At 37.9% G+C, this 26,370-nt stretch overlaps 1 protein-coding gene across 3 annotated transcripts in view; it reads left to right on the top strand.

Moving 5' to 3' along the window:
• Window positions 1–261: 261 nt before the first annotated feature.
• Window positions 262–26,370, top strand: part of LOC136833334 (uncharacterized) — a 110,420-nt gene continuing 84,311 nt past the window's right edge. For 2 of the 3 annotated variants that reach the window (XM_067095337.1, XM_067095338.1), the window contains exon 1: window positions 262–2,126. In XM_067095337.1, the coding sequence (XP_066951438.1) occupies window positions 612–2,126 (1,515 nt within the window). In that variant the 5' untranslated portion in view covers window positions 262–611. The remainder of the gene's footprint in view (window positions 2,127–26,370) is intronic. The other variant, XM_067095336.1, reaches the window with a different exon arrangement.

Genomic DNA, 26,370 nt, shown 5'->3' with positions numbered 1-26,370 from the left:
TTACAAGAAAAGTATCATCCAAAATAGTTAATGACAGAAAAAAGTATAAACTATATAATTAACATTTATGAGTGTATATAATATATTTATTTTACTTAATTAGTAATTGACACTATAATAAACATTTTTATATTCCAGCACAGAACACCTAATGATATACTTGTTGAAATGAACACAGCCAATGTGAGTCGATAATGGCTCATTTACTCGCTGTACCTCGATGTGTGTTTCCAAGGTTGGCTAGGAATCCCTAACTTCCTCAGTAAAGCATAGGCAAGGTGTTGGTTGGTACGTAAACGACTGCATCTCAAATTGCCATACAAAAACGTTAGTTACTTAATGCTGTTAATGTGATGTAACTGAATTATTTACTTTACCATTGGTACTTTCATACAGATTAGTATAACTTGATGACATTAATATGTTCGCAGTTTTTGTTTGATAAGTGGAAGCGTGTTTGAAACATCAAGCACTGTTACTTTGTTTGAAAAGTAATTTTCCATAATAAGAAGAAGTCAGGTGTTCAGAAAATACAACAGGTTGAATATTTAGAGGCCCTGTTAGGCCGTGACAGTTACGTTTGAATTCAACGGTGATGGTTAGTTGCCCAGATGTCGACTGCAGCCTTGGATAGACAACACAGGTGGAGGTGTAGACTTCAAGATTTAAGCCCCACTCTCCAACCTCCAACTCCAAAAGGCCAACTTCCTAAGCCCTCGTCTTCCCCTTTTCCTTCTCGAAATAATCAACTTCCAAACTCTCGCTTCCCCAGTCACTCGACCCCCTTGCTAAACCCCACTCCTTTTCAGCTTTGTTTCCCGGCCTCATATACTGCAGTTTTTGGGGGTTCTTGCTCCCTGTTATCTAACAAACTCCTGGGAACGAATTCAGATAGTCAGGAAAACGCCCGAGATCTGCCAAATACATTTGTTCACCGAAGATCATTTCCGGGTTCTTTCCCTGCGACATCTCAAGTTTACCTTGTGCAGAGCCCTATATGCAGCAATAACAATCCCACGGATTATACAAAACCTACCACCCTTCCTGTCCAAATTACTGAGCCTTGGTCTAACCCAGGAGTAAGTCACGACAAACTACCTCACGGCTATTGCAGCCTGAAATTGGACCAAGCAGGTGTCCCTGTCACTTGTACAACGACTACAACCATGCACGCTCAGGCATCTAAGGAGAGTTTAGCAGTTAGTACATTGGAAAACCTTAATGTTGCACAACGAAAGTGTACGCCAGGTGACAAGTTAATGGAGTCTGGTTTGACTTGTCTCGGGCACGTTCCTGGGTCATCCCCTAACTGCAATGGGGCAAAGAAACACAAGACTGAGATCGTTCCCTTAGTTCATACAGCAGGGACCAGTAGTACCTCAAATGCATGCTTTTCGACACACCCGTCGACATTTGTGAAAAATGTCATTAGTTCGCCTGTGCCAAAGAGTCTTGAATCTTACGCGTGCCACAGCGGTACTAGATTGCCTCTGTTTACCGTTTCAGTAGAACCATCAACAGAAAAGCCATTGTCTAATAAATTCACTATTATCGAAACAAAGTTTAAGAAGTCTGCCTCATTAGACCCAAACAACCAATATTCCAAATCCGACTCTAATATTCCATCTGCAGGTATCTCAAACAATAACAATAATAACAACAACAATCCGACCAATCCCCTCAAAGAGGACAAGGGTGCCGAAACTGCGTTCCCAGCCAGTGAGGGTGTCTTTAATAGAGAGGTAATGAGGGAAAGCTTAACTGCGGAAGAGGAAAGCTCTAGTTTCGACAGCGGACAGGATGAGAGTCCAGATTCAAGCAAGAAGAGTCCTTGTCCAAGGAGTAGGAAGAAGAGACCCGGGGGATATCATGTTCACCAGGAAAGTCATCTGCTACCGCAGGAGAATTTGGATCGACAGAGCCAGGAAGATTTGACGTCACAGGACGAGAGCCTGAGTATCGAACATCGCAGGAAGAGCATGATGCTATGCAACAAAATAATAAGTCGAGTGAATGCTGGCGGGAAGTATAAAGTCACTGGTTGCTGTTCCCGTCGACGCTTGATTGACGACGAAGGTTACATAAGACGAGCCGCTTCTATTTGCGTTAACAAGGAGGAAACACAGGTAAGGTGTCAAAAAGATGCTTAGAATTGAGTGATGGGATTATTTTTACAATTCAACTTACGGTTCATAGATACATTTTTTTTTTTATCTCATGCGTGCATATCTTCTCCCTGTTCCACGAGTGTTTTTGGGGTCCCCCATCGCCGCTTTCCACTTAGGTCCTTGAGTAACACTCATCTTAAAAGTCATAACATTTTGATGAGATGAGGTTTCAGTGTCCACCGGAATGCTACGAAGTGTTCACGCCCTCTTAGCTCGTGCCCCAAATGACTACTACGCTCAGACTTCCCTCTTCCAGCATTTTTGTTGCATCTTATCCTATTTATTGTTCCCACGCTATAGGTCTAAATATTAGACACTTATGCACAGTGTAGTTCGAAGAAATCTGTAATTTCGGTTTTATATTCTTTGTTGTGATGTAGACTCAAATGTATTTCATATTCAGTTCTTGTTATAAGAGGTAGCCGATAAACGACCTAAGGGTGGGCGTGATGCTTTCACGCTGGGATTTTTTTTTTTATTAATTCCTGGACTTCCTTATCGAATGTCTCATAGCTTCCTCGGTATACTTGCTTCGTAGACCCTTAAATTCTGAGGTACGCTTAAAGAGAGACACCCTTCCTGATTATTGATTAACATACAAGGTGATCGAAAGGAGAAAATGGAAGTAAGAGGAAAAAAAATAGATAATTGTCGCCAACGAGCTTGAAAAGTGACAAGTCATCCAGTCGAACTTGGAAGTAACGTCCACATGCCACTATTGGCATCTAACATTTACGACAGTAACGTATGTTTATACTTCCTGTCTTGGACACTTTTGTAAAAGAAAAGAAAGAAAAAAAATGGTTGGGGCATTTTTAGTTATACCTGTATCTTGAAACCAGATGATTATCCTGAGTGTTTTATGAACATCTTTCAGTGCGTGCAGCCTTAACCTTTTATTTTCAAACTTCAGATGAATAACAGAGGAAACCATTTGCTCATCCAAGGTGAAGAATATGCCCCTGTTTCCTTTACGGAAGTGTTATCTTTTTTTAATAAAATTACATTTCATCGTTTTATGGTGACTGGATTTAGTGATAATGATGGCAGACTGAAATTTAATGTAACTCGTTATTATGCCGTATTTGGTTCATTTTACTTGTACGGTCTGCGAGCTCTTGAGATGGTATTATGCAGTTAGAAGTTTTACCTGCGGCTACCTGTCATTATTACTTAATAGTCTGGCTAACTACACGTACTAGGGTCACTCCCTAGAAGAATTAGGTGCCTTTCCAGAGGAGGGGAACCTTGAAGCAGATCTCTCTCTCTCTCTCTCTCTCTCTCTCTCTCTCAGAAGTGGTTAGATTGTTATTCGAGTTTTACTGTGTTTACAGCATAGCTAAAGAGCTTTCTGAAATTTTATAAATGCGAATATAATTTATTAGTAAACTCACCATAGGATAATATGCATGATACTTGAATGCCTCGCATAAACGGAATTCATCACCGGAATGGTCAAATGGCGGTTATTTTGGCATATTTTTTTTCTCTTGACGGAATATTTTACCGAAAAATATATGTAGACTTCTTAGTTCCGTTTGTCGTTTTAAAAGGTGTTCAATTGCATCATTGTCTGGAAATTGTTACTACTTGTAGCGCATGCTCTCTCGCGAATGCTGATGTGAACCTTTTTCTCTTTGTTACATAAGATAATTCTCTAGCAAGTTTAAAGACCCCAGCAACTAATCGAGGTAAATTTCTTGGATGTTTCCTGACTCCCCGAATCCATTAACAATTGATTAACAGTGACTCCTCAGAGCCGGAATTGCCGGTGGAGTGTAAAAACTTGGTTAATCTTAATACAAAATCAAGACGTAAAGCGACTCTTGAACGTCGGCAAATAATTATCCCTCCCGCTAATAGATGCCTCATCTGTCAGAAAAATCGCCTTCGTTAAGAGAATTACCGGTTTGGGAAAAGAGGAACAACTTGTCTTCTAATCGTTCCTCCCAGACTTAACGGAAGAGAAATGCTCTTTTCTCTTTTAGGGGGAATGGGGAAGACCCCTTGCCAGGTAGAACCTAGTGTGCAAGGATAGGCTGTGATTCAATCCTGTACTTCTCTTTTATGAATTGTGGCACTATAGAAAGTTTTGGATTTGTGGTACTATAGAAAGTTTTGGATTTATGGTATTATAGAAAGTTTTGGATTTATGGTACTATAGAAAGTTTTGGATTTATGGTACTATAGAAAGTTTTGGATTTATGGTACTATAGAAAGTTTTGGATTTTGGGGGCTATGCCTCTAGTTGGGCAAGGCCCGGTGCCCAACCCGGTTAGGTAATGAAAGTAAGATAACGATGTATTTGTGTGATTGGTCTTATCGCATGTTTAAATGTATTTTGTGATTGACAGTGACGAAGGAAATTAACCATCTATTTTTTCCACTGAGTAGCTTGCAGTTTGCGCCTTTTAGACGTCCCTGTTTGTGCAATTCACTCTTTTTTTCAGTTCCAGCCCTTATAGTCCAGGTTTCCCACTGTCCCTTCCACCCCCTCCGTTATTGGTATTTGTAGTAGTTTGAGCAAACACGAAAAAAGAGCGATTGGCACCAACAATTATGATAAAAAACGCACAGAGTATATGATTTACTGGAAAAACGAAAGGATATTACATTTCTTTAAGTACTATGCATTTACGTGATCCACACACACACACACACACAATTATATATATATATATATATATATATATATATATATATATATATATATATACACACACACAATGTATAGGTGCATGTATAAGATCCTGATATTTTTATCAGTTTGGGGAAGCCACAAGTAAAATACGAAGTGACAAATTGAATTGCACGTACTGTAATATCAGTCATAATCATCATCATCATCATCATCCTCGTTTAATTTAGGACTTACCGTGGGTCCCCATTTGGTTCATCTGGCCCCTCATCTTTCTAAGTTTGCACTTTACAGTTTTCTTTAGTCCCATTACCCACTAGCCTGATGAATAGTTTGCTCCTAAAATAATTGATATTTTGCTCCCTTTATTTCCGCTTGTGTGCGTGCGTGCGTGCTGGTGTTACCAGGAGCCGCGGGCGGTGAAAGGAGTTTCGCGGGACGGCAAATCAAAGGGCACGGGCGGTGGTGGGCAGGACTTGGTAGGACCTGTTGTGTTTTTATTCGGGCCGTGAAGGATTCTGGAAGAGAAGGCTGGGTTATCATTATAAGGGGGAAAGGCAAACACTGCGTTTCACATTTCCGTGTGCGCTACTTCATTTTCATAAATGGTCTCTCTCTCTCTCTCTCTCTCTCTCTCTCTCTCTCTCTCTCTTACAGTGAAATTTCCGAGGGAGACCTTTCCCACGGGAGTTTTTGTGTGGATTGACCTTGAACGAGTGAAAGAGGGCAACCAGCATTCCTGACCCTTTAAGGCCATTCAGTGTAGTTTACAATGGAAACCGGTTTTGCTGTGTTGTTTACGCAATACCTGGCTGTTAGAAGGAGAGAACAGCATTTATACATGTATATACATATATATACATATATAACTATTTTAAAGGCTTGCAACCCTCGTCAGTCAATTTCCTCCCGTATACCAACATCACCACCACCGATGAACTTGGAGGATTTGAAGACCGAATATACTCTATAGGACTAGGCCTACTCCAAAGTCTGGGATTAACTGTCATGTCATTATTAGCGATTAAATCCCGCTCTATGAGGCAAATCTCTTATGTTAATGCCAGGTACTATATTTACGTTCATGCAGTCTGGCGTTGCAAGTATTATGGTCATCGAATATGATTCTACACTTGACTGACGTATTGTGTTCTAGTACTCAGTATCATATTTTTTTTATCTCTGTATTTATAGAAAAAATTACATTTAGCACATTGCATATTTCACCACTAGTTTTTATTAAACAAAAAAGGCCGTCGTAAATTGTCTGATGGTTCAGCCAGTGTGCAGAACGTCTCATGGTCGTGTATTTATTTTTTAAACGGCGTGATGGCTGGTGTTTTAATTTAGAATAAGCCGGCCATATGCAAGCAGCGTTGCACACCACGACAAACCAAGGTGGTACGTGGCAACTTTACCAAGTAGTATATGATTAACGTTACTTTGTCAGTTGGTAAACGTGCATTTCGATATATATTTACATGTAAAGCGACCTTGTTTCATAGGAAATGTTGTCAACGGCCCGCTACATTGTGGAATTGCTAGATGTCGCCTAGATTTCTCTGATGTGTACTAAAATTCATGAGAGCGAATGTACAATGGTAGCTGTGTAGTTGAAAGGGGACTTTTGGCCTTGGGCAACCAACCTAAACTTATGTACCTAGTTTCCTGTTAAACGGATATCTCAGAATTTTTTTTTTTTTTGGGGGGGTGGGGGTGTGTGTAAGAATTGTACAGGATATGACTTTTAACCATCCTCTGGTGAAATGAAGGTGCTGAGTGCGGAAGCGCAAAGAAAAGATTAGCTTGACTGTCGAGTGTGTATCGAGGAGGAAAAATAGAGCCATTTAAATGTGGAATGAAGTGAGCAGTGAGACATGAGAGCATAGTGTTGCGAATGATGTCATAAGTGGAAATGGTGACTTGGGTGTGCTCGGGAAGTTTTGCCATGTCGTGTGAGGATAGATAGAAAGGGTGCGCAAGTCAAAAGTCCCAGGGTCACGGCGCGGAGGGAGAGATAAAATGCTGGATTAATGGTGTGACGACAAAAGTGGGATTTGACCTTAATACCCAGGAAGTGCTGATGTGTGTGTGTATAAGATAAAATTTATGGAAAAGTATGTGTAAGGTCTGACCTGTGTGTTGTTGATGGGCCTTCTGTGTATGCTCGTGTTGAAGGCGTTAAAAAAGCCTTGCTTTGTTCACGGGATTTCTTCCTTCTTTCAGGAGGTGAAGGAGGCGTTAAACAATGATTGCCGTCTTGGTTTTTTTCTTCTTTTCTGTAACAATTACAGATTTGGATGTATATATCTATATATATGTATACACATATATAATGTATATACATACATACATACATTCATACACACACAAATATATAATAAATATGTATGTGTATATATATATATTATATATATGTACATACACTTTTTGAGGTGCCTTACGGATAGAAATTGACAGAGAGCATCCATACATACATACATATATATATATATATATATATATATATATATATATATATATATATATATATATATATATATATATATATATATATATATAGTGGGCCCTTCAAAACGTTATTTTTCACGATGTCCTTGGGAAGAATAAGAGTTGAGTTACGGAATAAAAAGCTTTGTAAGTAAAAAAGAAAAGAAAAGAGGAAAATGAAACTATGCGTTGAATAACCATTTAGAAATATCGTACAAATCACGTTCAGGGAGTCTTGGAAGATTTTAGATATGGCCAAGGAAAAACGGAGAGATCACGCCTCTTACATATTTATTGATTGTGACGACCGAATTCAAATACGTAGGTTTTTAATTCTTTTTTATTTTATAATAGGTTACGTCGACGTATCTACTTTTACCGCGGAAGCTGTAGTAATATTCCTTGATCAGTGCCTATGTCTTATTTAAGTTGTGACATTATTTTTACCTTTTATTGATAGCCTACTTAGACTCTTGACAAAAGAAAGTAATGAAATCATACCTGTGTAACTTCAGATTATACAGTAGCTGTTATGCCTCCGTAGTGTCTTACGACTAAGTACTTTAGAGAATAAGAATGTGCAGGAAAGTTAAACGACGCACTTTTCAAAGTACTATTTTGACTGTGTAACTTTATTCCTGTTACTGGAACGTGTACCGCTCGTTTTCTGACATGGGGCCGTTCTCTGTGACACGCTCACATACTGTTGTCCTTACCCACCTCCCCCTCTTTGCGGTTATGGGAGCTGTTTGTTTGCAAGGACATTCGAGAACAAGTTGGGATAAGAGGCGAGGTCACTCAGGGATTGTCCTGAAGGAAAAGGACGCTGAATGAAGAGAGGTTATCGAGTTGGTTTGTTTTGTCGGTATGCAAATCGCTTCAAGTACACTCGCTAAAACACGCACGCTTACAAGCTTGCGTTCTTTTGTGTGGAAGTTTTTGCACGAGGTGTTCATCGTGATTCTATAATTTAAGGATGAAGTTGATAGTGATTATCTGCTATTCTTTTATTTTTTCTGGAGTCACTCCCTATTTGGAGAATGGCTTTAATATATATATATATATATATATATATATATATATATATATATATATATATATATATACATACATACATACATACATACATACATACATACATACATACATACATACATGCAGTATATATGCTATATATACGTATTCATATATATATATGTATGTATATTTATATATATTTATATATATATATATATATACTATATATTTATATATATATATATATATATATATATATATATATATATATATATAGACACGTAAACATACACACACACATATAGCCTATATAATACACATATATACATAAATAAATTTCTGGAAGTGTCGATATCAACCTGTGCCCATATGTGGGCTTAGATTTATACCCCGTGAACAAATAAACAGCGCATAAAATGCATATTTGTAAACGCTTTACCTTGGCGAAGAAAGTCTCTCGGCCCGGTATTCGAGACAGGTAGCGTTTAGAAGGAAGTGTATTTCCCCGCTCACACTGAATGTATTTGCTCCTTTATTTATTCGTTTATTATCTTTTCTGCTCCGTTCCTGTGTCACTGTTGCTCTGGCCTTCGGAGGGTGACGTTCCAGTCTCCCAGCAGGAAGACACTTTCATCCTGGATATAGAATGATGCTGCATCCTGGCCCTGTTGTTGGTTGTCCTACTAGTTCCCTTTTTCGTATATTTTATTTGTCAACGATCTTTTCGTGTATTTTATTTGTCAACGATTTCTTGGTGGTAGTTGTTTGAATCTTTTTAATGGCAAGGAATTTTGTTATTCTAATCTCTCTCTCTCTCTCTCTCTCTCTCTCTCTCTCTCTCTCTCTGTTGCACTTAGACTGCTCGCATTTTTGACCAGTAATTACTTCCATGTTGATACTGCGCATTAACATTACTTTCTTTGATAAAATTTTCATATTTTTTCATTCCTCTTTATGTGGATGTTTATTCAGCGGCCTTCACCAATTATTTCATTATGTCTGCCATTCTAAGCAAGGTCACGTGATTTTCGACTTCTCGTTCTATGATATTCGAGAGAACCTTTGATAAAGAATCACTCGCTACAGCCACTTTCATTGGCATCACATACAAATAGACATAAGATCTGTGTGTGTGTCCGTACGACTAGTTACTCTAAAAACAACGCCATTAGTAAGCACTTCTAATTTTACCATCCGCTTCCGTCGGCGCTGTGGTGGTTCTCTTTCCAGAATGGATGAGTTATCAACTTGTACGTGAAGATTAATGTGCTTTATATGAAATCTCTTTACATAAATCACATGCAAATGCAGATTATATTATCTTGCCTGCCTTCAAAACATCGCAAGGCTAATGTTTATTCTGTGTTGTTTCCTGAACTATCGTATTTTTATTTGTAGTGGTAGACCAGTATTTATTATCATTATTGTTTTTTTTTATAAAAGAAGCTATGTTACTAAAGAACGATCCGTAAGGCAGAATAGGTTGCCCATATGTGAAGCAAGAGGAGAAAGTGGAAAAATTTGGAACTGAATATCTAACCATAATTAATAAATGCGAATACATGTCGCAAACAATAACAAACAAAATTTTATTATTATGTTTTCTTGAATAGGCCTATATATGAAACATAATTAATAAACTTACGTATCATTAGTAACGGGAAGGAAATTAAAAAAACATACCAATAAATAAATAATTGAGGAAAGTCTGCTCGAGTAGTACATCCTTTGAGGGAGGGGAACTCGAGTCCGGCTGTGGCGTGGAGCCGTTGCGAAGGCAAATTCCTCCTTTTGCTACTACTAATAGTACTACTATTTGTACTTCCCTTATCTGTAGAAAAGGTAACTGATTATGATAAACTTCTGCAGAGTGCATCTCTTTGGTTTCTCACTAGTTGTGTGCCCAGAGTCAGGTCTGTGGAAAGAGAAACGGGGAACCAACAACAGTGGCATAGATGGCACGGAACAAATCGTCTCGTCACAGTTTTGTCTCGCACAATGGTCTGGGTAGGTACTACTGAAAGATCCTTTGAATATATTTATATATTTTTGCCGTTTCCCTTTTGATATATTTTTATATATCTGGGAACATGTACTGTATCCACCCAGGAGGTTTCATGTGGATTCCAAAGGGGTAGATGGCTGAGAAGGTAGTGATTCTTTAATTTTTTTTTCTCAAGTCACTTTCCTTGCTGAAAGTTATATTTGTTTATCTCTCCATCGTTATATATATATATATATATATATATATATATATATATATATATATATATACACACACACACACACACACACACACACACACACACACACACACACACACACACACACAAATGCATAAATTCCTACACCTCAAAAAGGTGTTATTTTCCCGATTCTCTTCAAATGTAATTTGGAATAAGGTTGCGAGCAAAATACCCCTACCCTCCCATGTTTCTATACCCCCACCCAGTGTTATGACAAGTGCTGAAATTGTTTGTCTTTTTCTGTAATCAATCCTGTGGTCTCTTGGTTGTCAGGAGAGATATTATATATATATATATATATATATGTATATATATATATATATATATATATATATATATATATATATATATATATATATCTCTCTCTATCTATACACATATACACACAAACACACACACACACACACACCCACACACAGTATATTTCAATCACACACCCGGCCTGGTGGTCAAAGTCAGTCTTAGTTTCTAAGCCAGGCGACGCGACGGTTCGAATCCTGCTGCGGGGGGCGAGGCACTTTTCAATTATAATTTCCTTTGGGTGCAAGTTATTCCCTAGGTATAGTGAACTGGATATTAAACGATATTCGTGACCTTATACAGGGTCTGCATTCATGCTTCATGTTTATATCTCCATGAATGAAGCGAAGAAACCTTTCGTTTTTACTGTTCTTTCGGAAGGTCCTTGAATTATCGTGACGCGCCCCATCGCCGTTCCCAGATGGTGAGATCATTCCAAAGCCAGACACGACGAACTTATGGCTTCTTCATGCTTCGGTTCAAACTGAAATACACCTTGAGGTGATGATTTGTACGTGTGTTTGTGTGTGCCTTGAATTGTCTTTGGTTATTTAAATCCACGGTGAAAGATCATGAGATCACAAGGATCAAGGAAGGATATGTGTATATATGTATATGTGCCTTACCTTTTCCGAGTGAGGAAGTATTATTAAGGAATGACCTAGATTTCTGTTGGAGAAGGGGAAGATGATCAACGAGAACTTTTTGATGGGTCTAGTGTTTTGTCTCTTCTCTCCCGCTCTTCCACGAGATTCTAGGTCACGCATATTATCCCTCCCAATGACGCGGAATCAGTAGAGCCGTGAAAATTGAACGAACGCGGAGCACATGCTTTTGTATGTGTGTCTGTGTTTTTAGGGTGTGTTACGACTGATATTATAATACGTCCTTTACTGTATTTTTTTATCTCTTATTTAAAAAGGTTGTGTACAATATACATAGTTTCCAATTACAATATTACGTGAAATTTCCTGTAACAATGTTCCTCAAGCTTTCAGTATATCACTTTAAGTCTATCTTCAATTTGTGTTCGCGGGTGCGAGTGTATGCCTCGTAGACCGTGGGTGCGTGGCTTCTGTCACGTTTACACCTTGAACTCCTCGTAGTAGTAGTACCTATGCCTTTTGTGGGTAAACGTTGTTATTGTTTAGGACTAATTTACTGTTTTTATTATTATTCTGAATGGAAACGTTGGTATATTGTAATGGAATTATTATTATTATTATTATTATTATTATTATTATTATTATTATTATTATTATTATTATTATTATTATTATTATTATTATGAGACCACTTAGCGACATTTCTAATAGTCTTTGGACTTTTCCAAAGGATTTGTTGTTGAACAAGAAATTACGATTTGACCAATTAGAAAAAGTTGGACAAATTAAGTGGGAAGAGCCCCAAGGGAAACGGTCAAGAATAAAAGACGATGCATTGCAACAGGGATCGAAATTTTTTCTGTCCGCCTCCAAATCTTAAAAACTACTGAGGCTAGAGGGCTGCAAATTGGTATATTAATCATCCACCCTCCAATCTTCAACATACCAAATTGCAGCCCTCTAGCCTCAGAGTTTTTATTTGATTTGAGGTTAAAGTTAGACATAATCGTACGTCTGGCAACGATATAGAACAGGCCACTATCGGGCCGTGGTTAGAGTTTCATGGGCCGTGGCTCATACAGCATTTTTAAACCGAGACCACCGAAAGATAGATGTGTTTTCGGTGGCCTTGATTATACGTTGTACGGAAAACTCGATTGCGCCGAAGAAACTTGGGCGCATTTTTTACTTTTTTTTTATCTTTTACTGCACCAACTCGTATGCACTAGAGTCTGGACAAACAGCTCCTATCCGATGACCCCAAACTGTTAATGAACATTTAAACAGAAATGTTTTCTTTTCATATTGGATATTGGTGACGGAACGTATTACTGTATTCTGGGGATTTTAGTAATTGCGGTATGTGTGTGTGTGTGTGTGTGTGTGCTGAAGGGAGAAGAGAAGATAATGGACATGGTCAGTGCACCTCGTGCGGTGCACTGTAGGCATCACTTAAGGTTCTTTGCAGCGTCCCTCCGACCCCTAACTGCAGCTCCTTTCATTCCTTCTACTGTACCTTCATTCATATTATCTTTTTTTCCGTCTTTCCGTCCACCCTCTCCTAACAGTTGTTTCATAATGCAACTGCGAGGTTTTCCTCCAGTTGCACCTGTAAAACCTTTTTACCCAATATTTCTCTTTCGTAGGTTCCTGCACTTCGCATTTGGCCCAAATTTCATATGCCATTCCATTCCGTAATGGCCATGCTTCGCATACAAATATTATAATATAAAAGTTTCTGAAATTTTGAAGTGGGAAACTTCATTGCAGGATGAGACGCGTTGCTGTCATCTTTTGAGTAAAAATATTTTTATATTTGAATATGAGCTTGAAGCAGAAGGAAAACACGCGTGCCATTTTCAGTCTGGTTGTTCAAGAGCTGTGAAGATCTTCAGATGATATTAAACCCTGTAGTGTAGACAGTACGATTAAAAACCAGTGAAATCTCTCTCTCTCTCTCCGTGACGCTCGACCTTGCACGTTGAAGATAGGGCTTCAAGTTCGTTTTATATATTTAGCTCTCTGTTGATTGCGCTTATTGTGTGCTAGACAACATGATTTTATACCTTCTGTTCTGTAATATTCTGAGTTAAATTACACGATGTCCGATAAGGTGGAAGAAGTTTAATGCCACTAACTGCGTTATCTTTTCGCTATAACGGCTTGTTCGATTTAGCAAAACCTAATAACCAGCTCGAAATTATATATAGATCATAGATGAGGATACGTCTACCCTGCAGTAAAACATATCTAAACACACGTCGGCAACACTCGCATACATATCACAAATAGGTTGTAAACAACTCAACGGCCGAAAGCGGGGAACGAATCGTTGACGAATGCTGATTAATCGTTTGAAGCACCAGTTAGGCCTACCAGTAGGTCGTTGACCTGTTGGTGATGTGTTTACGACGTATTTTACTTTAGTGTGGACACACCCTAAGGCAGAACTATGCGCGATGTTTGTGTACGGTAAAATAAAAGAAGTGAAGCTGAAAGCCACAAAGAGTAGCCATGAAGTTAATGAGTTCGACACTGAAGTAACGGGTATGGGAGTGATTATGTCTATGCCAGGGTCTAGATATTTCTAGACCGTGGTCTATGCGAGACAAAGTAGCTTGCGTTAGTTCAGAATAATGAGAGAGGAGAGAGAGAGAGAGAGAGAGAGAGAGAGAGAGAGAGAGAGAATTGTTTCACACCTCCATGGGTGGGGGATTACCTTACCGAGGCCCTTCCCTGTAGATTCCGCCATTATTTATTTAATAATACTTATTGTTGTAATTAATGATATCAGACCTCATCCTGTGTTAGGGTCGCTGAAGTAACCGAATGTTTGTGTCGGTCTGAGAGAGAGAGAGAGAGAGAGAGAGAGAGAGAGAGAGAGATCGGTAACGAACTATTTGAATTGCTATTATGACGTTACAAACGAGGGAATTATGTAAGCCCGTAATTTGAAATCTCGGATAGGATCTCGGCTAATTCATAATAGGATTTCGATCAAGAAGCAAGAGTCATTATTCGCTGAACTTGGTGGAGGTCCTTTGGCGAGACTCGGGTGTTTACACGCATATTAGAAACTATATTTTGTTTTGTTAGTGTTTGTTTACTCGTTATGAAAACCGAGTAATGTTCTTAGACTGAGTTCTTCATTGTCAGAAGACCAGAGGTATGTGCCCTCAGACGTTTAAAAAAATCTCTCTCTCTCTCTCTCTCTCTCTCTCTCTCTCATGTTTTCATATTGCTCTCGAGCCATTTGTTTATTTACATTTTAGGTTCATCCTTGTTTTGTTACGACATCATTGAGATGCCTGATGTGTAAAATACTAACCGGTTAATGCCAAAGAGGAAGAAGTGTCCAATTTGACTCTCTCTCTCTCTCTCTCTCTCTCTCTCTCTCTCTCTCTCTCTCTCTCTCTCTCTCTCTCTCCCTGGTTGATTTAAAGATCATTTAGATGGCCTCAATTGTACACTGGGTTGTTGGTTTGTATTTTATTTTACATATTCACGTTTTTATAGATATCTTTATTGCAAAGCCATATTTTTGTTTACTTTGAAGGAAAACGAGCAGCTGGGACAGAACATCAACTAGCATGTTCTCATTGGGGTATGTTAGTCCTTTGTTCTCAGTGTTCACCTCCTTGACCTTACTAAACTTGTCTAACTGTATGTTTGTCAGGCTGTCAAATAGCATATTATTATTATTATTATTATTATTATTATTATTATTATTATTATTTTCATGGCAGTGTAGGGGTCTTAAAATACGCAACTTGAATAGGAAGGGAGAGAGGATAATGTGCGCATCAAAAAGGAATGTTAGTCGTTCTTGTGGTCTGTGTATGTGGTTGACCAACAGCACTGGGAAGGTCGAGCTCGTGCGTATTGTAACGGCCCATTTGAAGGATGAGTAATGATGCTACTATCACTTCAAGGCTTTGGTATATTGTCAAGAACTTGAGTATCACATTTTCATGCTGACTCTACAGCTCACCTTTAGAGAAGCTCGTATAGTTGAGTTACAGAGGTTAGGCTTATTTCACGTAAGGGGTGGTTGTACTAAATTGTGGTAATAATATATCTCAGAAGTTGCAGGGCTATAAAAGAGAATTTGGCGTCCGTTGCAAACAGATTCGAAACTGCTACCATAGATGCTTAAAAAATCAAAAGAATTCAAGGTGATTAGGCCTAGGGAACGCCTGCTTTGTTCATAACCATGATGAAGCAAACGGAAATCAGTTAATTCAGATACAGTTCATTGCTAAAAATCTCCTAGAGATCTTTCTCAAGGTGCCCCGGCGGAATGTCGCATGGACCAGGGTGTCCCGACGCTTGTCTGCCCAGGAGATTAGGTCGTTAGGTGAATTCTGCCTGGTATTCTTTGATAGGGGGATGGTTCGCATTCCTTGCTAATCGGGTCGAACAGCTATTGTTGAATACTGTCTCTCAGCGACGTAATTAAATAACTTCCATATTGTGTTATATCAAGAATTTTAATGGTTATTATGACTTAAAGCTTATGAAAAAGACTTATATGCAAGCAGTATATGTACCTACATACCGCAGAGATATAATTTTTTCATGAATCTAAAACCTAAGGGATATGGAATCAGTGTTTCAAGAGTTAACAGAAATTTGTCATGAAAGTCACATTAGTAGAGATTTTAGTGTCTTTCACTTCCGACAGACACAATCTAAGACATTGACATTTGTATCCATGAACAGTAATTGTGGCTACTCTCTTCACTTCCGCATCGAAAGCGTCGCATCATATCGATTTCACCCAGTGTTCAGTACCTTGTCTTCACTGTCTCGTGCAGTTGATACGTTTGATTGATAATGACCACAAACTCTGTCACAGTTTTTGAACTAACCTTCATTCTTAATTTCACTGTCTCCCTGACAGTAAAAGCAGGTCAGCAAATATCTGTCACAGCTGTATTTATTAAATATTATCTATCATAATTTTTCTTATTAATCATCTTCATGAACTTTAAGAAATACGAGTGTCAGTCATTACTATTTAAAAGAATTTCTGCGTTTGAAAATTCACTGGGACTATCTTTGGCAGGAAGTAAGTTAGAAAAACTTATTGATAAAAGGTTAAGCTAATTGTCCGGTTAAACTGAGTTTTTTTTTTTTTTGAAGAGAAAGTCTTTCTTTTTTACGAAGCCAGGAATTATTTCTCTCATAGTGTGAAGGTGGTGGGGTTACCCCCTCTCTCCTCTACTCTAGAAAGGAGACGGCTCTTCTTCCCTCCATTTCCTCCTGTGAAGGAAGGAAAGGTCGAGAGAGAGAGAGAGAGAGAGAGAGCGCTCAGCTTCCCCCTCCCCCTTCCCCTCCCCCCTCTCAACACACAAACACACTCGCAAGACACTCCAGAAAGGTTGCCAAGGAGAGAGTACTGAAGTTCAGCGAACTTTTCAATTTTTTTTGTTCGGAGATGAGATACCCTCGGTATTTTTTGTTACTTGTTTTTTTCATCCACTTTTTATTATCACCACCGAAAAGGAGAAACGTCCAAAGACATTAGTTCCGGTGTGTGACCTGATATTAAGGACGATGACGGAGTTATAAATAGGGACGCGCTCACACGCTCTAAGGGTTCTCTCGATTCACGAGGCAAGAAGAAACTAAAATAATACATTATTATAACTGACATTTTACACTATCAAAGATAAAAGGAGTATTTTGTTAATTACCTTTTTTTTTACTAAGTCCTTCTTTAATTTCCATTCATTATATTACGACAATCAGTGTGACAGGACAAAAAAAAAATTATTTTTTTGTTGTTGGCAAGAGAATCTGGTCCTCAGAGCAGCATGGATACGAAAGCATAGACCTCGCCCAGAGATATTATCTATCATCTTTCATCACTGATCGAATATTATTGTTGGCGATGATGATGTTGAGTGAACCGATGCTAGGGGAATTGTCTTAATGATTTTTGTATGCTATGATCGGTTACGGCTGAGTTAATTCTTGTTTGATTTTGTGATATTAACAGCAATCCGCCCAAAGGTAATCGGCTGTTACCCTCCTTTCAAAGGGAACCAGTGGCAGTTTGATTGAAATCAGCTAGATGTAGATAGTTTTATGCTGTGCTTGTCTGTCACGAATAAACTTTTCTGGTGACTGAATTGCAGTCGATATAAAACCTGTCGCTTGATAATGTCAATTTTATCAAGTATATAAAAATGGAATTTTAAGGAAAAATTCTGGCCAGATTTGAACCCTATGAAAAGTTGTATCCCAGATGAAATTCTCTTTGATAATTTGAGGTTATGACCACTTGCAGCTGACATTGCCCTGAAAGCTTCATTTTTTGCCCTTTGAACTTAATGTACGGCACCTTAAGTTATTGAGTTTGTTAGACAGCTTTGGCACACGTGTGAAATCAATGCTAACAAAAGATTATAATAACTGGTAATAATTTCAAGTATAGTCAGCATTACTGATTTTCTGAATCTTGACAACTGTAGATTGTAGTTTCTACAATAAGGCTGATAATAATCGTCTAGCCAGTTTAGAGGAGGCCCTGTATAAACTGTCGTCATCACATGTTTATCACATCCTTAGTGATAATGATATCTAGGCCTATAGGCTTACACCTTGATATGTCATGTGGAAAATGTTTCTTCGAAGTGTTTGAGAATAATAACTACATCTTTTAAAGAGATATTTAAACGTGTGATCGTAGTGCTTTGTGCTGGGAAATGCGTGTAGTATATACGAAGATACAGTTTTGATGCAATACCGTTTGTATAGATTTGTCATATTGGCAACATAAAACTTTTGCTGGACATGCTTTGATGATCTGTACCACTACAAACATTGCCTAGCAGGCCAGTCTTTACCATTTTACCTCACAGAGGTCCACGTAGCAACTTTAGATAGAGGATTCGACCATTCTCGCCAACATGAGAAGCAGTTCTTACAGCCAATGATCAGGAGCATAAGCTACGTTCCGGGAATTCTCCATAAGATCAATATGGTTCGGGAATTCCTGCCAGCCAGTAAAAGAGTTGCTTCCATCTACCACTTTACAGTATAGGAGATTTTTGGAATTATGTAAATGGCGCACTGAACCATCAGGGCAGCTTCTTCTTCTTCTTCTTCCCAGCATTGGCTAGTAAAGAAAATTTTTAGAATTCTGTTTTCGTCATGTTGTTAACACCTTGCATTGCTATCCCCCACGTTCTTTTCTCACATGAAAATACATCTAATCTTGCTCATGTGCTTTGATATGTAGTTCCGCTTATATTTTTTATTGTAAGTAAAATTGAATCTTGCCATATTTCTAGTTTTTGGCAATTTATTCTCTCTCTCTCTCTCTCTCTCTCTCTCTCTCTCTCTCGTGAACTCATCCCACTCCTAAAGGTCAAACAAGGCACCACGCCCACTCTTGGCGCTATTGCAAGAGATCCTAAACTAGCATTATTTCTCTCATTGAGAATCTTTATGCTTCGCACTCTTTCTCTTGACGCAAAGGGGTAAATTGCTAAATGCTAGTGTAGTGTTGAATGTGAACATAGTATGTAAATAGCTGGCACTTTTATCACAGAATTCAGACTATCAGTTTGTTTGGTGCGAAGTAGGCCTAGGCTTGTAGGAACGCTGATTAGATATAACTTTGTTTTGAGAAGTAGGCCTAGAAAGTTTCTGTACAGTCGAAGCAGGGCTGATTACTGTGTGCCATGTGTATAGGTAGATGAATTTATTCCAGCTGTATGTAAATTCGTTATGAAAACCTATATTTTTTGCCTAACAGGATTGTCTCCTTATTCCTCACTGCGTTTGTGGTTAGATGTAACAACACATGTGGTCAAATTTACTTTCCCGTGTTTGTAACTAATGTACTGCATTCGTTTCTCATCATGTTTCTACGGAGGGAGTAACTTAACGACCAGTTCACCCAGTCTTACATAACACACAAGGTAACTATCTTCAAGGATACATCTTGGATAACTTGCTTATACCATTTCCTTGAATGTGTATGACTGTACGTGTGCCTTACCATGAATACTGAGTAGAAGTTAAGAGGAAGTATTTTGTTCTTGAAAGTTTTCAAGAAATTGCGGATTACGCTGAAAATTCTTTGTGGGTTTTTGATGAGAGTATAAGTGAATACGCCTTTTCTGTACATATCTTTATAGTTCCTCGTTGTGTGAGTGGGTTCCGTTCTCAGCTAGCACTCTGCTGGCCGCGAGTTCGAATCTCCGACCGGCCAATGAAAAATAAGAGGAATTTATTCCTGGTGATAGAAATTCATTTCTCGCTGTAATGTGGTTCGGATTCCACAATAATCTGTAGGTCCCGTTGCTAGGTAACCAATTGGTTCTTAGCCACGTAAAATAAATCTAATCCTTTGGGCCAGCCCTAGGAGAGCTGTTAATCAGCTCAGTGGTCTGGTTAAACTAAGGTATACACTTATTGTACATTTCTCATAATTTTTACAAAGAAAAATATTGGAAGTTTATTTAAATATCTTCATCTCGCAATCTTTATTGTTTCCTTTGTTCCTGTCGCTGCCTTTGTTGCTTATTTTTGCCAAAAGCGTGGCATAACAGATATACTGTTTGGTTTCATTAACTGGCATCCAAAATATTGACATGACAGAAAATTCCAGAGTAATTTAAGGTAACAAGTAATCACAGTAATAGCATTTAATAGCACAAAGGCTCCTATTGTCTTCAGGCACCTTATTTCCGTCATGAATGTGTTGAGAGTTGAAGCCTGACGCATTGGCCTAGTGTCCAATATCCTAGTCTGAGCTATTTACGGGTCAGCTGTATTGCCCCGCATTGGATTTTGACGTAGGTGGGGACAGTGGTATTGGAGTCTTACGTAGGTGGGATGATGGTTTATTAAATCCGATTGGAACAGTAGACATTTCTTACACCTTACGATCGCGTCTCTAGCTTGTATTCCTGAGAATCGAATGTAGGTCCTGCAAAAATGACAGTCTAGTGCTGACCACTTTATAGTGTTTTTAATGTATATTTTATATATATATATATATATATATATATATATATATATATATATATATATATATATATATAATATATAATATATACATATATATTGTATATATTTTATATATATATATTGTTTATGTATATTGATATGATATATTATGGTTTTCATGTTTTTATTAGTGTTCTGATATTTTTATTAACGTGCCCAGGTTATTTGATCATTTCAATAAACAGCTTTTGTTCCTTCATTTGCAAGAGAACCACAAACATTTTTGCTTCAAATTTCTGTCCATCTCATATGTCAGGGGAAAACTGCAATCCAAATAACATTAGCGAAGCCACAAACAGAAAGGAGTTTGTCACGTAGTCTGAAAGATGGTTGAGCCCAGGTTGCAACGATGAAAAAGACATAACGTCTCAGAGAGCCTACTTTTATTTGTTACAGCTAGTCTTTTTAAATCGTAGACCAAGAGTTATCATACTATACGAGTATATGAATATTTTGAAACTTCAAGGTGTACTGTTGGAAAGTGCACTCCTAGGGGACGCAACGGAGATATGGAACTGGTGCCAGGGAGTGAAACCCCGGCTAGGTAGGGATATTTTAGGTTACATCATGTTTTGTTAGGTAGCATCAGTACTTGACGATCCCTTTTAGCAGGGTTTACTAGGGTTCAAAGGCAGTACTGGTTCGCGAGGAACTGAGGGTAAGTGGAATGCAGTTAAACCAGATTAAAACGACGATTGTTTAAAAAACCCTGATTGAATGAGTAAAGTGCCGTGCTTCAGGTAGGTAAGAGGAAGTGGAAAGCCTCAGAATATGAGGGGAATGCTGCTTGATCCTTTAGACCTACTCCACAAGGTGATCCATCATGAAAGTAATATGCAAAATACTGTACCTTAGAGCTCTTGGCAAGAGGCCGTTCATACATCTTTATCTTCTTAGAACGTCAACCTGTGTTCATCTCGGGAAGTTGTTCTTTTCTGGCAAAGAGCTTTTACAAATTCGTCGTACCAAGCATGACGATCATCTCCCTTCAGGTGCAGAAAACATATTGAAAAATGAGCTGAAACGCTTGGCTATAAACCCCTCCAACATCTTTTCTCTTCTCAGAACGTCAACTTTCATTCTTATTGGGAACTAACCTATTATTTGGCAACCGTACAGCTTTCCCTTCAGCATGACGTCACGCTCGGGGACAGATGTGGGCGAATGGTCAGTTTCAATATTATCTCTTGAAGGGAAGGAATGTAAGGGAGCTCTTGGCAAAGCCAACTTCCGTCATAGTGTCAGATGGCAATAGGACAAAGAACAAAGACCAGACTTCAGGTTTATTTAAAATGGATTTTGTGGTCCGGAGGTCAGATTTTCCCATACAATATCGAGCGTGTTAAAACTAGAAATTGGTCTTTTTAAGCTGAGCATCTCCCCGTTAATCTTCAGTGCCTTACAGTGAGGTGCCTTTTTTGTCTAAATCTCTCTCTCTCTCTCTCTCTCTCTCTCTCTCTCTCTCTCTCTGTATATATATACAGTATATATATAATTATATATATATATATATATATATATATATATATATATATATATATATATATATTTATATATATATAATTCCATTTTCCCTCTAATGGCCAAAGAAGTTGGTTGGTCAAAAGGTGCAGAATGGCATAAGAATATCGACCTTATTCTAGAAGACTAAGAACAGGATCTAACACCTTACAAAACCATACAAATGCACAGACACACCACGTCTACGGAAGCATACATACACACACATATATTGTACATATACATATATATGAATATATATAAATATATAGTGTATATGTGCGTGTGTATAAATGTCACAAATTCACTAATGGCTTTTTATACCTTAGATATTAATCCACATATACCCCTTAAAAATATATTTATTTTACAATAACTTACCGCTATGAGAATTCTGCCCTGGTCAGGATTGTAATTTATGCCTGTAGGATTTGGCGCGGGATGAAAGTGTCTTATCCATTCAGCTGTGAATGGATAAATCGCTGTCATCTTTGTATTGAAAGAAAGTACATACGTTCGAATCCTCGCCAGGATAGATACACAATTCTCTTTGGGTGCAAGTTATTATCAATTTAAAGTGAATTTGATATTAAGTATATATACATGTCTATGTATGTTGTATATGTGTACATTGTATGTATTTATTTATACCGTTATACTTTTTAGGTAAGAAGGTAAACATATAGACAGAACAGACAGTTAACGTACATTCTGTATATTTAGCAACAGTTGATTCTAGAGCAACAGTGCCCTTCCAAAGACATAAGGGAAAGACAATTAAAGACGTGATTGTCGTCATGCCAAGCCGCGTTCAGGGCAACCTTTCTTCCTGCTTACACCGCTTCTCTGGAGCTCGGTAGTGGACCCACAATCCTCCGCTTAGGCCTAATCTAAGAGGCCTAACTTATTTACAGTTACTAGTTGCCCTCCAGAAGATAATGTATCCGTTTAATCTGCATATTGTCATGGATACTCGTTTGTGTTTTGATAATGCTGTAGTCAGTTGTGTGGAATGGAAACCGTGTGTTTCTGCACGTAGCCATAAGCCTGTGAACGTGAGGAGCACGTTGGAACGCAGGCAGTGTTTCTTTTTTTGTCTGAATAATCGTTTCTGTTACAGGAGTTTGCATTCATTCTTTGCAGTTTGTAGCTTTTGTTGAAAAGACAAGGTTATATCTTTAGAGAACTAGAAATTGCTCATTAGTTAAGCATGTATTTGTGAGATTTTCTAATAAGAAAGGCTAAGAATAATCATATGTGACTATTTCGATAAGTTAGTTTTATGGCATAGAACTACTTAAAGTGGCTTTAAACCATATCCAGATTCTGTAGTACCGTGCCTAAATGTTGTTCCCAAATATATCCAGTTACTGTCATTTCCTCATAAGATTACATAATTTGATTATGCCAAGCCTCTTATACCAAGTTATTGGGTTTTCTCCAGCATGGGTTTAAGTCCAACGCTGCATGCGTTGGCCTAAGGCAGAGTTTCATTGCAATAACACCGACTGTCCTCCCGAATGAAACACGCCACTCAATAGATGTCATTTGAGAACCCCCATTGGAGATTTGACCCAATTATTATTATCCCATTCATCATCATGGCAGAGTTGGCAAGGCGCTTAGACCATCATCATTCCCCCCTGCCGCCGGAAGGAAGCCCTCCAAGGGCGAGCAAGAATGGGATTGAGATATTGGGTTCTGCCTCTCTCTTGTCGGGAGAGTTCGAGAAAGGTGCCTTATTTTTCCGGTCCCGTACTTCATCTTTTTTTATTTATTTATTTATTTTATTTATTTATTTATTTATTTATTTTATTTATTTATTTATTTATTTATTTTTGCTATCTCGACTGTTTTCTTTCAGAAGTGGAAGAAGGTGTGATTTAAATAATACTTTCAGATTAACACAATTTTTCCCCTCACGCAAAGCTCTCAGTTGCAGATGAAGTCTTTAATATTAAGAAGAAACTGGATATATTTGCCGTTGGTGAATTAGCGGCCATTTCATCCTATATTAAAGTATTAACTTTATACTCTTCAGAACCGAAGAATGGCAGTTGTTTTGAGGGGAAGGAAGGAATGAGAATGATTTCAAGAATGGCGAGTCATGGGTAAAATGGTAGGCTAATCTCTCTCTCTCTCTCTCTCTCTCTCTCTCTCTCGTGTTGGGAATTTAAGGCTTATTATCAGTTTCCATTCCATTATACACTTGGAATGTGGGAACAGTGATCTTAATTAATTTTTAATGAGTTAACAGTGTCATAGGGATTACCGAAGATATGTTTACAATTATGCAGTCCACTGACGAGGTTGAGATCGATAAACTGTCCCTCGAAATGCTAGACTTCTCAGAGTGCACTAATCCCATCAGCCAAAAAAAAGAAGAATTCGAGGAATTGTTATTATGGTTTCTTTACATCTTCCCAAGAATTTTCCTTTTACGTTTGTTCACTTAGATAGTGAGTTTGTTGGCTGGTATGAAGAACAGTAGTTCAAAACCGCGGTATAATTTGAATATTGAAACTTGAGATTTTTATGACGGCGCAGACCAAGAATCATGTTGAGGGTACCTCATCATTATGAGGCAAAGCCATTGCATCATGCCTTGCTTTGATCTCCGTGAAAAAAAAAACCACTGCAATTACTCCTACGGATTCATATGCCACTATTTCGGGGTCTGGGATAAACCGGAGCAATTTAGACCGTTATATATTCAGCGGTACGCGAAATTTTGTTCCCTTGAAAGTTTCTTTGTTTTTATGATGGTGCTTGTGTTTAGTATGTCCATGATCGTTTTCTCACTCTCTGTGTTTGTGTGTGTGTTTGTGTGTGTGTGTGTGTGTGTGTTTTGACTAGTAAATATTTTTTTTTTTTTTGGTCCTGAGTAATTATTTTCACTTTTTTTTTCAAGGGAAGTGATTATTTTCTCATTTTTTACTTCTCTAAGATTAATGATAATGTATTTGTTACAAGAAGCATGTTCTTACGAATTCTTTTTTTTTTTACAGGGTATGATTTCATTTGAATATTTTACTTTAGATTAGATAAATTCAGAGTAAAATTATATTTTTAATCATACCGGGTTTTATTGAGCAAATACCCTTGTTTGATAGCTTAAGTTGATACTAAGAGAGTAACGTTTTATTGGCATACCCTAAGTGTTAATCATTCTTAGGTAAAAATTCTCCTTAAAGTCACTCTCGTGAACAATTTTGTTCCCTTCTTGAGAATTCCGCCTGTAGAGTTGAAAGGCCCCAAGGCACATTAAGTCCTTTTAATATCACGTGCCTTAAAGTGGCACTCGTTTTCAAGGCGTTTAATTTGAAGGCTTTTTCTTTCCATCAGCAGATTCTCCCCCTCTCTCTCTCTCTCTCTCTCTCTCTCCTCTCTCTCTCTCTCTCTCTCTCTCTCTCTCCTATCTTATACCTATGGTTATGTGTAATATATATATATATATATATATATATATTATGTATATCTTATATATATATATATATATATATATATATATATATATATATATATATATATATATATATATATGTGTGTGTGTGTGTGTGTGTGTGTATATATATATATACATGCATACACATATATGTGTGTGTGTGTGTAAGTATACGTACCACATTTCATCTGAAATACCAGTAATGCCATTCATTGAAAAAAAAAAAAAATACATCCAGGTTTAAATATAAAAAATTCCCCAAAATCGCGATAGCTATTTGTGGGTGTTGGATGCGAAAATAGAAAGAAACTCTTTCTTCCATGATGAAAAAACACCAAATTTTGGACTCGGCACTCTACAAAGGGAAGGCAGAAGCATTGCAACAAAGGAACGTCACCTCTGCCTTGAAGATTAATGACGAAAGACACAGAAGAAGAAGAAGAACTAAGAAGGTGGTTTACGCTGTGACGTTTGTGTACAGAATCATGTCTCACTGCGTTTATCTGAAACCATTCTTTGCTTGTTTGTTTGTTAAACGTAGCTTGAAAGGAATTTTTCGGGGAAGAATAGAATAGTCTCTGGGATCATTATGAATTTACGTCCATTAATCTTCAGCATTGGCGTAAATTGGGCGAAGTAGCTTTTGCAGCATCTGCAGAGCAGAGTATAGCCAAGATTATTAAGTGCTTTTTATTCATAGAACGGTCATGTCGTTAACTTGTGTGCACACGCGCACACACACAGACGCACATACATTTATACTTAAATACAAGAAACAGAGGCTGAGAAAGAACATTGACATATTCATCCCCGAAATAGCCATTGAATCCTTGTCAAAAACTGCAGAAGAATTTGGTTGTAAGCGTCCTGTTATTTTTAACTACCACCGGCGCTGAAAGCAGAAACGCAACTATACGTAAGCTTCTTATAAAAA

This window comes from Macrobrachium rosenbergii, chromosome 51 (assembly GCF_040412425.1).
Source record: "Macrobrachium rosenbergii isolate ZJJX-2024 chromosome 51, ASM4041242v1, whole genome shotgun sequence".
Lineage (NCBI taxonomy): Eukaryota > Metazoa > Arthropoda > Malacostraca > Decapoda > Palaemonidae > Macrobrachium > Macrobrachium rosenbergii.
Note: the sequence above shows the minus strand (reverse complement) of the source record. Positions and strands in the feature narration are given on the sequence as shown.